The sequence below is a fragment of the Manis pentadactyla genome, chromosome 3, assembly GCF_030020395.1.
Source record: "Manis pentadactyla isolate mManPen7 chromosome 3, mManPen7.hap1, whole genome shotgun sequence".
NCBI classification, from domain to species: domain Eukaryota; kingdom Metazoa; phylum Chordata; class Mammalia; order Pholidota; family Manidae; genus Manis; species Manis pentadactyla.
The window spans coordinates 191099501-191115233 of record NC_080021.1 but is presented as its reverse complement, the minus strand read 5'-3'; the positions used below and the strand labels follow the sequence as shown (position 1 = coordinate 191115233).

Genomic DNA, 15733 nt, shown 5'->3' with positions numbered 1-15733 from the left:
GCAGAAGACAAAATTATACACATATGTACTATAATTATGTATAAAAACACATAGGAAAATCCAACCAGGAAAAAACAAAAATGGTAAGAGGGACTGTGTTTACACCAGCTGAACAATGGATGATTTTTCCCTCTTTTCAAGTTTCTATACTGGTTATATTTGATGGGGAAAAATGCTCAATGTGATTTCAAACACAACCCCAGAGACAGTTTGCGATGTAATGGGCAAAGCATTAGTTTGGGAGTCAATAAGGGCCAAGTTCACATGCTAGTTCTTTACTTTTTAGAAGAGCAACACCATCCCCAAATATTGTCATGATTAGATATCCACTAAAAAGCAATAGTGCCTAGAACAAGTAGGTTTACAATAAAGACCCACTTCTTTTCTTTCCCCCGGACCAATCTGAGGGACACCTTTAATGACACAAAAATCACTGAAAATACATTTCAAGGTATAAACAACAGAGTTAGTAAATGAGGATTTGAAGTGGGGGGTGGGTGAGAATACTGAGAGAAGGAACAAGCCGAGTTGATCAGTCCAAACAAATGAGATAAATCAGAAATTTTCTTCAACTTGTTTACTAAATTAACCATATTACAATAATGATCTTCTACTATAAAGATGAGAAGGAAAATAAACTGTACTCAATATTTAATAAAACCAGAAGTAGTTTACATCAGTATTAAAAAGCTCTAACAGCAGAGATGACTAAAACTTCTCTAAGATACATTTAACGAAAAAAATTTCACATATGCCACACAATTACCTAACAGATATTTTCATCCCATTCCACACTACTACTACCAAACTACCCTTTGTTAAACATCACTTTGATCAAGTCAATCTCCCACCCTAACACCTACAACCATTCCCTGCTGCCTACTTCAATTCTAAATGCCTTTGTCAGGTTGCTTCAGGCAAGGTGATAGGGAGAACAATCTACTGAAGAATCAGAAAGAAAAAAAGACCTAAATCCCAAGTGGGGTATTAAAGGTACCCAGGGTCTTTTTAGCCCCATCCCTAACCTAAGATCTTGAACAGAGACACTCTCTCCCCTAACCCTATTCCTAACTAGCTTGGCAAACCTGTGTGTTTCCCTCTCACAGATCCACAAACTGAATCTGTTATGTTGCAGTTATTAAAAAGAATGATAAAGAACCTCCACATTTCCTGACATGATACATTAAATGTTTGTTAAAGGTGGATTTTTAAAAACGTATAACACAACCCATTTTTCATGCCTATAAAAAAAATCTGAAAGGTATATACACCAAAATATGAACCATAATTCTCTTGGTAAAATTTCAACTTTATTATTTATTCTGTATATTTCTGAATTGTTTGAGTTTTACAATGAACTTATACTGATTTTAAAATCAGATTTAAAACAATTACATGGTATAGCATGTAAGAATCTTGAAAATATTAGGTAAGTAAAAGAAGCCAGGCACAAAAAGCCACATATTTTATTATTCCATTTATATGAAATGTCCAGAATAGGCAAATCCACAGAAAGACAGTTTCTATATGGTTGCCAAGGGCTGGAGCAAATAAGTATTGTGACTGACAGTTAGTAGGCACAGAATTTCCTTTTGGGGTGATAGAAATAGCTGCACAATATACTGAATATACAAGAAAACCGCTGAATTGTATACTTCAAAAGGTGAATTTATGTCATGTGAATTATGAACTAATAAAAATTTTTTTAAATCAGATAAAACAACCATTAAATTTTGTAAAAAAAAAAAGAACAGGCATTATAATTTGGTGTTTGAGGCAGACCCTAGAACCAGATCGCCTACATCAGTATCCTGGCCCTATCACGTATCTGCTGTGTGCCCGTAGTAATTTACCACTCTATGCCTCCATTCCCTCATCTATAAAATGGGGACAATAACAGTACGTATACCGTAATGTAGATGGAAGATTAAGTAAACATATAAAAAGCACTCAGATGTTCTACCACTGTGTTGTACACTTGAAACTAATGTAATGTAATACTGTGCGTCAACTACCCTTCAATAAAAAATAATTATTTAAAAAAAAAAAAAAAAAAAAGCACTCAGAGCAGTGCATGACACATCATAAGTGCTATATTAACTGTTAGCATTTTTTTGACACCAGCACTGAAAAAGGTATGAAAAAATGAGCACTCAAACCAACCATGAGTATAAACTGACAGAACCTCTCACAGAACAATGTGGCAATATATATTTAATTTTTAATTGTCTTTATCCTTAAGAATTCTATTTCTAGAAAATATGATAGGGATAGAAGAAAAAACATATAAAAATGTATGTACAAGATTGTCATGATCATTTGTAACAGCAAAGTAGAAAACCACCATTTGTTGGAAATTAAATAAATCATTAGTACAATACTGTGTGGCTATTAAAGTATGTGGTAGAAAGACATATGGAAAGACCAAGATCCACTGTGAAGTGAAAAAAAGCAGGTTATAAAAGTATATAGTTATAATCCAATTTATGTATTGCAACATATACATGTTTACATATGTATTTTAAGATTTTCCAAGTACATTCAATACAGTTTCTCCATTGAAATTAACTTTAAATATCAATAAATCTAAACACAAGCATATTACCTTCTGGCTCTATTTCTAACATTATTCCTTAGTGTTTGCAACCCAAAATGGATTAGGAGGTCACCAGAATCCAGGGAACTCACCCAAAAAGACAAAAACCTAAAGAACAACCCCCTCAAGTTGGCACTGGAGACCTGATATTAACAACTTTAAAAGGACTTCACAAAATTCTGGTGCTTTAGAAAGCGCTTGGAGTTCCAAGTATTTGATTAAGTAACTATATGATCTTGGCCAACCACTAAATCTGAGAAATCCTAGTTTCCTGGAGTAAAATACATGTACTAATCCCTCAAAGGCTTACCAGGACTAAATGAGATTTTTACAAAACAGCAATGGAAACTATAAAGAATACTTCTCCTCTTGGGTTGAAACAACCAAAACCAAAACTTAAAAAAAAAAAAACCACAACCTTAAACCCCAGCAAACTTGTAAAATACTTAAGAATTAAAAAAAGAAAACTAGGTCTAATTAAAAGGTAATTGGGAATGACTATGGTCTAAACTTAAAGAAGGAAAAAATGGGGGAAAACACAAATCCACCACCTAAAAAATATTTCAAACCAATTTAAAGAGGAAAAAACTGAAAAATACACACAGGACACTAAACAAAGACTAAGGTGGTTTGTGAATAGAATACAGAATCTAAATATACCGATTAGGCTATGAACAACAGAACTGACACAGAAATATCAGCAGTTCAGATTACTTGCAAAACAATATTAGATGAGAACTGACAAGGCAAAATAAAATGAACTTAAAAATCCCATAAGAGATCTGACCTGTGAATGACAGCAGCTCCAGGTTAAACAGAAAATGCCAAAGCAAACACCAACAGAAAAAAGTTCCAAATTGAAAAATTCTAGTATCAAATTAAATAATTTCAGCATAAACATTAAGATATTACAGAGAAAGGCAATCATCACAAGATTTCTTTGTATTTTTCCTATTCTTCAAATATTTTACATCGAATAAATACTGTTTTTATAACAAAGAAAAGTTGTGGATTTTTGGGGGTTTTTTTTAACCATGAAAAAGACTCAGAATTATTTTCACAAAAATGAGAGAAATGGAACTGTGGCTGAAAATGTTAATACCTGCCAAAGTTTCTAAAGGCAGAAGAGTGTGTTAAGAACTTTAGAACCTGAAATGGCAAAGAATGATGAAACAACTGAGCCATGAAAAATACATGACACTTGTAAAAAATAGGTATATTCAAATAGTAACAAAGGATTAATAGTAAATCATCTAATAAACTAAAATCAAATACTACAATAAACTAAAAGTGCATGAGAAAAGAAGTATGCGGACTCCTAAATGCCTCATTTCTCCCATGAGAGAAGCTAATAATGGAACTAATTGTAGGAAAAAAGAGGATATTTCTGTTAAAACAATGTTTCTAACTGTGAAAAAAAGAGAGAAGGAGGAAGATAAATGGGTTGATAATCTCCCAATTCATCTTAAAAGAAATTGAGATCTGAACTTCCACAGAACTTTCTTTCTGAACTAAAGAAACCACATATATAAGGAAAATGAAGGATAAGAAATATGAAGTTAAATGATGGCTGGTAGTAGCAAAAAAAAAAAAATAGCCAACTGTTGGCCAGGATGTGGAGAAACTGGAACTCTCATACATTGTTGGTAAAAATGTAAAATGGTACAGCAACTTTGGAAGTTTGGCAGTTCCACAAAATGTTAAACAGAGTTACAATGTGACCCAGCAGTTACACTCCTAAGTATATATCCAAGAGATCTGAAAACATATACCCATACAAAAACTTGTACATACATATGTTCAAAGCAGCATTATTCATAATAACCAAAAAAAGCAGACACACCCCAAATGTCCCTCAGCTGATGAATGATAAACAAAATGTGGTATGTATATAATGTGTGTATATATATATCTCCACACCATGGAGTACTATTTAGACATAAAAAGGATGAAATTCTGATACAAGCTACAACAAGGATGAACCCTAAAAACATTATACTAAATGAAAGAAGCCAATTATAAAAGGCCACATATTGTAGGATTCCATTTATATGAAATGTCCAGAATAGGCATATACATAGCAAAAGACAGTGGATTAGTGGTTGCCTAGGCCTAGAAGACTGCTGAAGAATATGAAGTTTCTTTTCGGAAGAATGAAATGTTCTAAAATTGATTGTGATGATGGCTGTACAAACATGTGGCTATAGGGAAAAGTAGTGAATTGTACACTTTGAAAAATGATGATGATAGAAAGGTAGCATAAATGTCCTAACTACTTCATTTAATGTAAACGGGTGAATGCCCATGAAAGGAGAATGATCTTTGTGTTGAGAAATGAACCCTAACACTTAAACACTAAGACAAACACAAATCCGGAAAAGGATGGGTATCATTATAACTTCAGAAGAGACTTTAGATCCAACACAAAAATAAAAAGTAAACAAATGAAAGAAAATAACATTATGTATATGTCCCAAATAGAATAACAAAAATATGTGAAAAATAAACCCGTATTATTGTAAATGGAGGCTTCAATATGTCATTATCAGGAAATGATGACACAAAGAATTAAAAGTACAAAACTGATATAAAGCATAAATTAAACCATTCCACTTAGACCTAACTTGGCAGAGGAAGGGGAGGGAAAATAAAAAAGATTTAGATAGATACAATCTTAACAATTGGGAAATCTGGGGACACTGTTGCAACTGAAAGTTTGAAATTAGTTCAAAAGCATTTTAAATTTTAATTTAAATTAGTAATTATATAACAGGGGACTAGGAAGCCAAGGAAATAACACTTTCTTTTCTGGGGCACAAGGCTCACAAAACTTATTCTCATATGTGAACACGAAGACATAACAAGTTTTAATACAGAAAGCTAGAAATTCTATGATGCATCCTGAGACCATAATGCAAAGGCACAAAACAAATCTAAATTCATACATTTTATAACAAAGATGAGAGGAATTTTACCAGAAATGCCTGAAGTAGTAAGGAAAAACAATAATGTTTCCTCCTAAAGAATTTAGAAAAAGAAAAAAAGGAAAAGTTGAAAAGGGGGAAGAACTAAAACTAAGATACACAATTAATATAGGAAAATGGATATGATAAAAACATTATTAGAGAGTGTTTTGAGGAAAATGGCATAATCAGAGACAGCAGAATAGTTTTCAAATATGAACCGGCAGGAGGTGGATTCAAGGAAAGGGTTGTGAGGTTAAAAACAAGAGTACAGTGGAAATTGCACGGAGTTCAGACGGGAAGGGCTGGGCACTGCATAAATAAGGATTTGCATCCAACTAAGTGATTGTGAATAACAAGAGTGAGGGAAGAAATACACACTAATTTGACTCTCCTCCAAGAAGGCTCTCCATCCCAAATGGAGAGAGCATCAACTCACCCTGCCCCACGCATCAAGAAATCCAGAAGCTAAAGGAGAAAAAGATCAGTGAAAGGCTAGCTGGCTGGGAACTGGCAAAGCGAAGCAGTCATGTCCTACTGGACAGCTCTAATTTTCACCACGTAGAAACAAGAGCCCAAGGTTGCCAATACTTCTAAGTATAGAAGGGAAGACCAAAATCCAGATATTTAAGTGAAACCTCCTAGTTTTTTTATGGTTACTAACCAATGCAATTTTTTTAGCACTGTGCATATGCCAAAAACCTTCTCCTCTCTCCCCATTTCCACTGTTGTTTTCTTTCACCATGCTCCCAGTCTCTTCCCGTCTCCCTTGAATCTCCACCAATTCCGGACTTGGCTTTCTAAAACCACAAGGTCACTCAACTCCTTTAAAAGTTTCCCTTTGTCTTCAGAGCAAGGGCCAAACCTACAGCTCAGCCTTCAAGGCTATTAAAGACTCATCTCCTGTCTTAATCCCCATATCCCAGTATCGTAAAATAATCCTTTCACTGCCCCATCTCTGTGCCTTTTCTAATGCCATTTCCTCAGCCTACAATACCCTTCTCAACTCTCCTCTATTTCTACATTCATTCAGTCATTACTTCATTCCACAAAGAAATACATAAGGGACACCTAATTTTGTGCCAGACACCAGTTCTAGGCACAGGTGATACAATAGTAAACAAAACAAAAATCCCTGCCCTTATGAAGCCACATAGAGGACAGAATGACATGTGTAATAGGTCACATGTTAAGGAAAAGGTGCTTTGGAGCCTGAAAAAAGTATAAAGGAAAGTACAAATGAGAGGGGCAGAGAGGATGAAAGGTGGAAAAGGCTGCAATTTTAGGGCTTCACTTTGCAAGTGACATTAAAGGGCTGAAGGAGCTGAGGAAATAAATAACTGGGACAAGAAGGTTCCAGGCAAAAGGCATATGAAAGGCAAAGGTCTCAGGCAAAAGGGTGCCTGGTGTTTAAAGGTAACATTCTACTCTGCCTAGAAAGCCAAGCTGAGTGCTACTTGGAGAAACCGGTTCTAATTCCTTCAAATCAGAACTATTCATTCCTTGACCTGCATCTGTAGCTTCTTTATAGAGTACAACGTAAGGTGGAAACCCTCTTCTCAACCATATTCAAGAGTGATCAATGATCAATTAATCAAAAAAGTCAGGTAATGCAAGAAATCATTTAAAAGTGATACATATTCTAAACATTTTTAACTTCAAACATACAAAAACGTATACTCATTTCTCCATGTAGCACCAAGATCTTTTCTTTGAGTTGGGTCTGCCAAATAATCCATTATCCACAATGTCCATTTTCCTTTCCTTTAAAGTAAAATGGAGACTTAAAACACTTGAAAGGTTTTCTAGGAGCAGAATCCTTCCACGGATTTAGTTTCCCCAGTCCGTTTCAATTGTCTTGACCACAATCTTCATTGAAGGGCAATTCTTTCCACCTCTTACCTTATCGTCTTTCCAAAGCATTTCATAGAAACAACTCTCTTTGCATTCATATTCCATCAATGTGAGTAATACCTATTCAATTTATACTCACAGGAACCACTGATACAAGTAAGTTTGAGAACAAACAAACCTGATTCTTTCTCGGTAAGCAGAGAAATCAAATGACACACAGGCAAACGAGAGCTAACCTATCAATTTGAGCATGTGTGCTGTGGGAAGTGGTTCATATGGTTCACTAAGGGAATGTTTAATCTGAAATGTTAAAATAAAGCCTAGCAAAGGATTTGAAAAGACATTTGTCCAAACAAGGTAAAAAAATGTCCAAAAAGTACATGGAAATGTGCTCAACATCACTAGTCATTAGGGAAATGCAAATCAAAACCACCCTGGTGTACAGAACTCCACATCCACTGGATGACTATAATCAAAAAGACAGTTACAAGGGCTGGAAAGAATATGGAGAAATTGGAACCCTCATACATTGCTGATGAAAAGGTAACATAGTGCAGCTGCTTTGGAAAGGAGTTTAGCAGTTCCCCAAAATGTTAAACATAGAGTTACCATGTGACCCAGGAATTCTACTCCTACACATATACCCAAAGGAATTGAAAACATATGTCCACACAAAAATGTATACATGAATATTCACAGCAGCACTACTCATAAATGCTGAAAAGTGGAAACCCAAAAGTCCATCAACTGATGAATGGATAAACAAAATGTAGTGTGTAACCATTCAGTGGAATATTACTAACCCATTAAAAGAGGTTCTGATACAAGCTATAATGTAGATGAACCTGAAAATATTATGCTAAGTGAAGAAGCCAATCACAAAAGGCCATGTCTTATGACTACTTATATGCAATGTCCTAAACAGGCAAATCTATAGAGACAGAAAATAAATTAGTAGTTGCCCAGCATTGGGGGTAAAGAAGAACATGGAGTGACTATTAATAGATATGGGGTTTCTTTTTGGAATGATGAAAATGTTTTGGTATTAGACACTAGCGATGGTTATGCAAATTTGTGAATATACTAAAAACCATTTAACTGTACACATTAAAAAAAATCCAGTGCTGTCAGTGTTCAATAAACATTTATTAAGGGAGGGGGGAGCCCAGATGTATTAAATAGAAATATCCTTGTATATATTTATAAGAGGCTAACTAACCACCTCTGTTAAAATATAAAGCTGTGAAGGCAAGAATGCCTCTCATATATCTCCCTTATGATCTAGTATATTAGATTACACTAAACAGGTATTCAGTCAAGGTTCACAAAATACCCACATATCACACACCAGTGATCTAGAAGTGCTCTGATCAAGAGTCCACACAAATTATGAAAAACTCACATTTTATTCCTCAAAATCCTGAAGTGCAACTAACATGGCACTTAATTAAGTTTACATCATCCATTCATACCAACCCACCACATCACAATCCAGAGTACCCATTTCTCACTTCGTGACATTTTTAAAACCTAGTTCAAATTCTCCATCTTATTAATGCCACTTACTGGTTTCTCAATATATTTTTCTACCTCTTAACCACATTCCCCAAGATAGAAATATCTCACGTATTTAGCCTCATTTTTCCCTAGAGCCAAAAAGAACCACCAACACTATCTTCAGGCTACAAATGAAAAAAAAATAATGTCTCATCTAAGATCACCTGGTCTCTTGGGTTCAACGTTCATCTTTCCTCACATAAATCATATATTTTTAAAATATTTTCTCTTTGGATGAACAGGGAACTTTCGAATAAGTTAGATTTTAAAAGAAAAAGTACAAATACAAAAATTATAAAGTCAAAGCATTACATATAAAATCCAGAATGACTGGAGAGCTGAAGCAAGAGGACAATGAAAGTCTTGTTTAGAACAAGAAGAGATAAACAAAGGGCCCAGTGCTCAGGGAAGATGTGACACTGAGATGACAGGAACAAATGCAGACCCATTCAGCTTCTCCTTGGCCCTGGTAACCTGCATCATGGAACATGATCCTCAAAGTGTGAAGGGAGGAACTGTGATGAAAGGAAGCTAACATCTAAGCGACATGAAGAGTGGAAAGAACAGACTACAGAGCTGGTTCAAAAGAATCTGCTTTCTGATCCAAACGTATCTCACTCCATAATACTGAAAAAACGTTCGATCTGACTGCAGATTATCTAAGCTACCTTGACAAGGTGCCAAAAGAACAGAAATGTTAGAATGCATTCTCAAATTTCAAAAAAGGAGAAATGCAAATCCAGAAAAACACCTATGGGTAAATTTGCCATGTATTCCGTGAAAAATTCAGGAATGGATAAGTTTTTCAACACAATAAGAGCCATCATGGACTCTCTATTAAGTCAAGATACACAACATTTGCTTTTTATAGGATTACTATAATGGAAAAAGGGAGGCTGATACAGACATAGACATAATTGATTCTAACAAGATGATCTGACAGAATCTTTTAATGATAGGCTGGTGAACAAAATGGGAAAATGTTGAACAGCAGAAGATTGAAAACCTTCTAAACTCTACTAGGAGGATGCATAGCTAGTTGAACATCTGGTTGATTAATGTATCAACATCAACCAATTTAGAAGGAAGTCTCTTCCACAATCTAGACAACTTCAATTAATTTAATAAAGCCATAAATGTGCCTCATATTTGCAAGAGCCACAAAGTTGTAAGTGATCCAACACACACACAGCCTTACAGAATCAGGCTCCTGAAAGGTCAGAGTAGGCTGAAAATGATCTAAAACAAAAAATAAAAATCAACAAGGAGTCAAGGCCAGTATTTAGATTTTAAAACTCAATTATATTAGGGAATAAACTTCAGTTTATGTGAGAAATATCTGGATAATAAAAGCTCCAAAAAAATAATCTACATACAATCTCAAGATGCACTGATACGTATGTCCAGAATGGATTCCTATAATTCTCTAATTAATCAATTTTTAAAAATATTTTCTCCATATGAAACATTCTCAGATCTTCATCCTAGAAAGTTATAAGAATCTACAAATATCATTTAGTTAAAACTCTACTTCAGACCCAAAGTTATTCAAGTCTATCTCAGTATTGGAAAAACATTTTCTTTGATGAGTCTAATTCATTAACATTTATATCAATACAACAATGCATCCTTGAAAGAAGGCTCAGTTATTATTAAATCTAAGTCCCTCTTTCAGGAGAAAAGGAAACTAAGAAAAATTAACTAACTTGCTACAAATAACTCTTTAGCCAAGGCTATGATCCCCAAATCAGTTCCTTTTTTCCACACTACATGTGTTTCCAGCACGCTATGTCCTTTTTTCAAACTTGTACTATGTACTAAAGAGTTACCACACACACAGAACACCCTCATCAGCACACACTGTATTTTGTCAAGGACAACTTAGCTTAGCAAGAGTAAACAACCACAGCATATTAATCCGTAAAATATTTTGACATATTATGATCACTTACAAGTTTGATAACCAATATTTCTTTTTTTAAAAAAGGCACTCCAACATAAAAGTCCTACTTATTCTTAACCACCAATGTGTGATTATTTAGTAAAGCATTATCCCATATCCCATTTAACTTTAGAAAAATTAAGTAAAACTTACTACATGGATGGAAAAGTTTTTAATGGACATGCTATTTGTTTATTGTGCTCAAACTCCCCCTATCCCATCATAGATAGCATTGCAGAAATTATTAAAGATTCTAAACTTTCAAACCCAAACAGCAGGCCAGGTTTTCTTCATTTAGGGTAGCATAAACATCTGTGCTGAGGCCCTCTTGCTCCTTTCTCACTCCCCCAGAAACAATGCCCCTTCAATAGCCCAAAGATACAAAGGTTGTCTGGCAGGCTGGCCAGTGGATCCCCTGTGGCTTGATGTCCATCTTCCCCTTCCCTTCTCCCTCCCCAACCTCACCCCAAGCCTCCTCTCCTACCCCGAGGTTTAAAGAAGTCAAGTGGAGAACTGACAATTGAAAAAGGGGCAACTCAGCAAGGCTGTGGCTTATGACCACTAGCACCTGCAAGGCCATCTCCAGAACCCACCCACCTCTCAAAGAGATCTGGATGCCTCTCCTTGCCCCAGGGCTCCTGTGGGACCCCTTTTGAAAGGAAGACGGAACTTTACTGCCCGGATACCCTCCTCCCCAGTCGCATCCATTAGAGCAGCAAGCTCTTTGTTTCAACAGCTGGAGGTGGGGGGTTGTTGGGAGGAGAGAGGCCTTGGAGAGAGGGGAGAGGTCACTCCCTTGCTCCCGCTGCTGCCAATCTTCAGGCCCTCCCCCAAAACATGCAAACACCGCACAGGATCATGACCTCTTCCCACACCACCTTAATAATCCTGGGTCACACCTAGCTACACAGAGGCACTCCTTGAGACCTAATTACCTCTTTCTATTACCCAAACCCTACACAAAATGATTCCCTAGCTCCCACCCTCTGAATCGACACAAACGGGGTTCACTCCAGGACACCCATCCTTCCTCCTCAATGCATACACACCCCAGGCATATTCCGGAACACCATGCTCTACACTCAAAAACAGAGGGTCACTTCTGGGGCCCCAGGACTTTTCCCTGCTCACATCCACAGACCCGGGGTCACTTCCAGCGCCCACCTCTGAACCCAACATACATACATACACACACATACACACACGCATCGCCAGTTCGCATCGTGGGGCCACCCGTTCCCTTTACCCACACCACCCCACCGAGATCCCAGCGCCCTAAAGAAAAACCTTCCCAGCACATGGTCACTCCCCTGGCGCTCGGCCTCGGGCCCCCCAGGCCCTCACCGTCAAACACACACACACCGCAGTCCCTCCCTGAGCCTTCACAACACAAACACGAGCCCCCGCGTGCACACCCTCGATCACACCAGGAGCCCTGGCCAGCTTCCTCCGCCTCGCCGGCTCGCTGCCTCAGCGAATCCCAGCGCGCCGGAGCGCTGTCGCCCAGCCACTCGACACACACGGACGCACGCACCGCCACTTCCCAGCCCCAACGCCGGCCCCAAGCCGACAACGCGCGCTCGCGCCCTGCCCTCAGCCCTTGCGCACCCGCGAGCCCCGCCGCCCGGGACCCGCTCGCAGGGGCCTCGGCCAGCCCGGCCGCGGGGAGAGGAGGGCGGAGACGGCGGAGGGAGGGGCCGCGGGGCGTGCTCCGGCCGGTCCTACCTGAGCAGTTGATGCTCTTGCCTTTGCCGCCGGGACAGTCCCCGCCGCCGCCGCTGCCGCCACCCGGGGGCTGGTTGGACGCGCGGCTCCCGGGCAGAGAGAAGGCGAAGAGCAGAAGCACCGACGTGTAGCAGCAGAAGGCGAGCGGGGGTGCGGCAGGCAGCCGGAGCGGCGCCTCAGCGGCCGCGGCGCCCATGGCTGGCGCCCCTGGACGGCGGGAAGAGCCGGGAGCCGCAGGCCCGGGGCATCCAGCCCCGCGCCGGGAGCCCCACCGCTGCCTCGGCGCCTCCTAGCAGCCGCGCCGCTGCGCCCGGGAGCAGCCCCGCAGCATCCCCTCCCCACCCGCAGCGCCCGCCAGGCCCCGGCCCGCCGCGCTCGGGACGGAGTCGGAAGGTCCGGGCGCGAGCGAGGGTCGCGGGCGCGCGCGAGGGTGCGAGCCGCGTGGGGGAGATCGACGCCGGGCGCGGGCGGCCGCGCGCGCGGCGGGCTGGGGGCGCGGGGCGGGGGCAGGCCCAGCCCCTCACTGGCCTCCGCGCCTTCCCTTTGTGTCCGCGGCCGTCGCCACCGCGTCACAAAGACCCCGGCCCGCCCGGTGAGGGGCGCGTGACAGAGCCGCCGGCGGGAGGGGTGGCTGCGACCCCGCCCCGCGCACACCCCCAGCTCCCGCGCCGACAGCTCCGCCCCCGCCCGCGGCCAGCGCCGCCTCCAGGGGAGCTATTGTTCCAGCGGCGGGATGCGAGCGCGGAGGGCGGGGGTCGCGGCCGCCCCGAGGTCCCGCCGGGCGCCGACGATGCTCCGTAGGCATTACCCCACCAGACAGGTTTGCCGCCCTTTGTAAGCGTTTATAAAGCGGATCCATGGCCCAGCAGCCGGGATGGGAGGGAACAGCAGGTGATGTATTTTGTATGTTTTCTAGGTGAAGAAACTGAGCCTTGGAGGGATGAAGGTGACTTGTCCAAGGTCACATACCAAGAAATGGGCACGACCAGAATTGGAACCTAAGCTCTGACTCCAGCTATGCAGTTCTTGGAGATGGGGGTAAATAGCTAAATTTCTAGGATCCTCACGCCCACCCTATTCCTACATACTGAATTGAAAATACTGTTTTAAAAATTCTATATAGCCCTCTCCTGCTAATAATAGCTAAAAGAGACAGGATTTGCCATGTGCAAGACCAGTTTGAAGCTCATTATGTGCATTCTTGCCAGTTCTTTTTTACAGCCCTAGGAGAGAGGTTTCATTCTCATCCCCATTCTACAGATGAGGAAGTTGGGACCCAGAGAGGTAAAGTGATTCTGACTCCCAGTCTAGTGCTCTTCCTATCATATCATATGTGAGACCCAGCCATAGGTACTACGATTATGGACTGAATTGTTGGAAAGTCCTCTGCCTTTTTTCATTCTATTATACTACCTCTCATCTCAGGGAATTTTTTAATCTCATTGAAAAACTATTAAATTTGACTTACAAAGTTTTGAAATGTGAAAATCCACAACTAAAGTCACATTCAGGGAAATATTTTCAATGTAAATACGAGACAGTATACTTAATAAGAAGTAATATAAAACAAGAAGGAAAAGTTGACATAAAAAAAATGAGAAGCCGCCTTCTCATTCACATACAACACAATAAATATATGGAAAGATATTTAAACCCACTAGTAATAAAAGGCAGATTAAAGCTACAAGATTTTTTTTTCCTGTAGATAGTTAATACAATCGTTAAAAGAACTGACAAAACCTAGCACTATTAATTTATACATTTTGGGAGGACAATTCAATTACGTATCAAAAATCTTTTAAAATATGTTTACCCTTTAAGTCTAGCAATTCCATATATTGGAATTTAACCTAAAGAAATAATTGGACAAGCACACAAAACTGGATATATGGATGTCCATCACAGACTTTTATAGTAAATATAATCTAAATGTCCATCTGTGGGAAATAAGTATGGTGCCTCTTTGTACAGTGGGGTATTATTCAGCTTTAACAATGATGATTAGGTTAGTGTTTACTGCCACAGAAAAAAGCAGGATGCTAATATGTATGTATAAGAAAATTCTGTTCTTCTAAAATGTATGTGTGTGTGTATACATCCATAGGAAAAGGCCAAGAATATATAGCAATATATTAACAGTGATTACCTCTGAAAGGTGGGCTTATGAGTAATAGTTTCTTGTCCTTTATATTTTTCTGTATTAGCTGAATTTTTCTCAATGAGAATTTTTATTGTTATAATTTTAAAAGCTATTCCCTTTTAAATTATAGTTTCATTGTGCTTTTTTATGTAAATTCACGTTTTTAACATTTTACTAAGATTTGCTTCAAGCTATTAGCAGTGGCATGGCATTGTTACAACAAAAATTCAGCTCTGGCTTCAGAATCAGGTGTGATCCCAGGTTTCTGACTGCTAACCTATAGCTGAAGGCTCCTTCTCAGACAGACCAGTCCTTCAACAGCCTCCCTGCTAAGCTTGACTTTCCCTGTGCTGCTTTCCTGCCCTGAGTCTTGACCCTCCAAGCCCCAGGATTCTGCCTTTAATTTTCATTTGACTGCTAAGCACAGCAGAAATACTAAGAGAAGACATCTCAAATAAAAAGCAACAACCCTGGGGCCACAAATCACAAATTAATTTACAACTGCATCTTTTTCCAAATTAGGTAAGAAAAAGTAAATATGTATTTCTCATTGGAAAGGACTCTACTTCAGAAACAGGGTTTCTCTGACTTCAGTCTTCCAGTCTCAGGAAAAAAAGATCTTAGTGGTCATCTGATACAACCCCCATCACATGTTTTAATATTGGTGACCCCAATATATCAGATTGTAAAAGAATATGGGACTCACTACATAAAAACCACCCAAAGAATTTTATAAGGATGTAAATTTCTGAACACTCCCCACCCCAGACATTATGAGGGGAACTCAAGTACCCCTTCTTTATATTAAAATTCTCTAAGTAACTCAGATACAATGCCTGTTTGAGAACCTCTGGCCTAACCTTGCATCAGTCAGTAATAGCTCCATAACAAATAAGCAAAAAAATCTCAATAGTGTGCCACAAAAAAACATTCATTTCTCCTAAGCCTGGGGTTAA

The 15733-nt window shown here is 39.5% G+C and overlaps 1 protein-coding gene across 2 annotated transcripts in view; it reads right to left on the bottom strand.

The window, feature by feature from the left end:
- TMEFF1 (transmembrane protein with EGF like and two follistatin like domains 1) overlaps positions 1-13185 on the bottom strand; it is a 93022-nt gene extending 79837 nt beyond the window's left edge. Inside the window, exon 1 of one of the 2 annotated variants that reach the window (XM_057498890.1) lies at positions 12638-13185. In XM_057498890.1, the coding sequence (XP_057354873.1) occupies positions 12638-12833 (196 nt within the window). In that variant the 5' untranslated portion in view covers positions 12834-13185. The remainder of the gene's footprint in view (positions 1-12637) is intronic. The other variant, XM_036888428.2, reaches the window with a different exon arrangement.
- Between the last annotated feature and the right edge of the window lie 2548 nt (positions 13186-15733).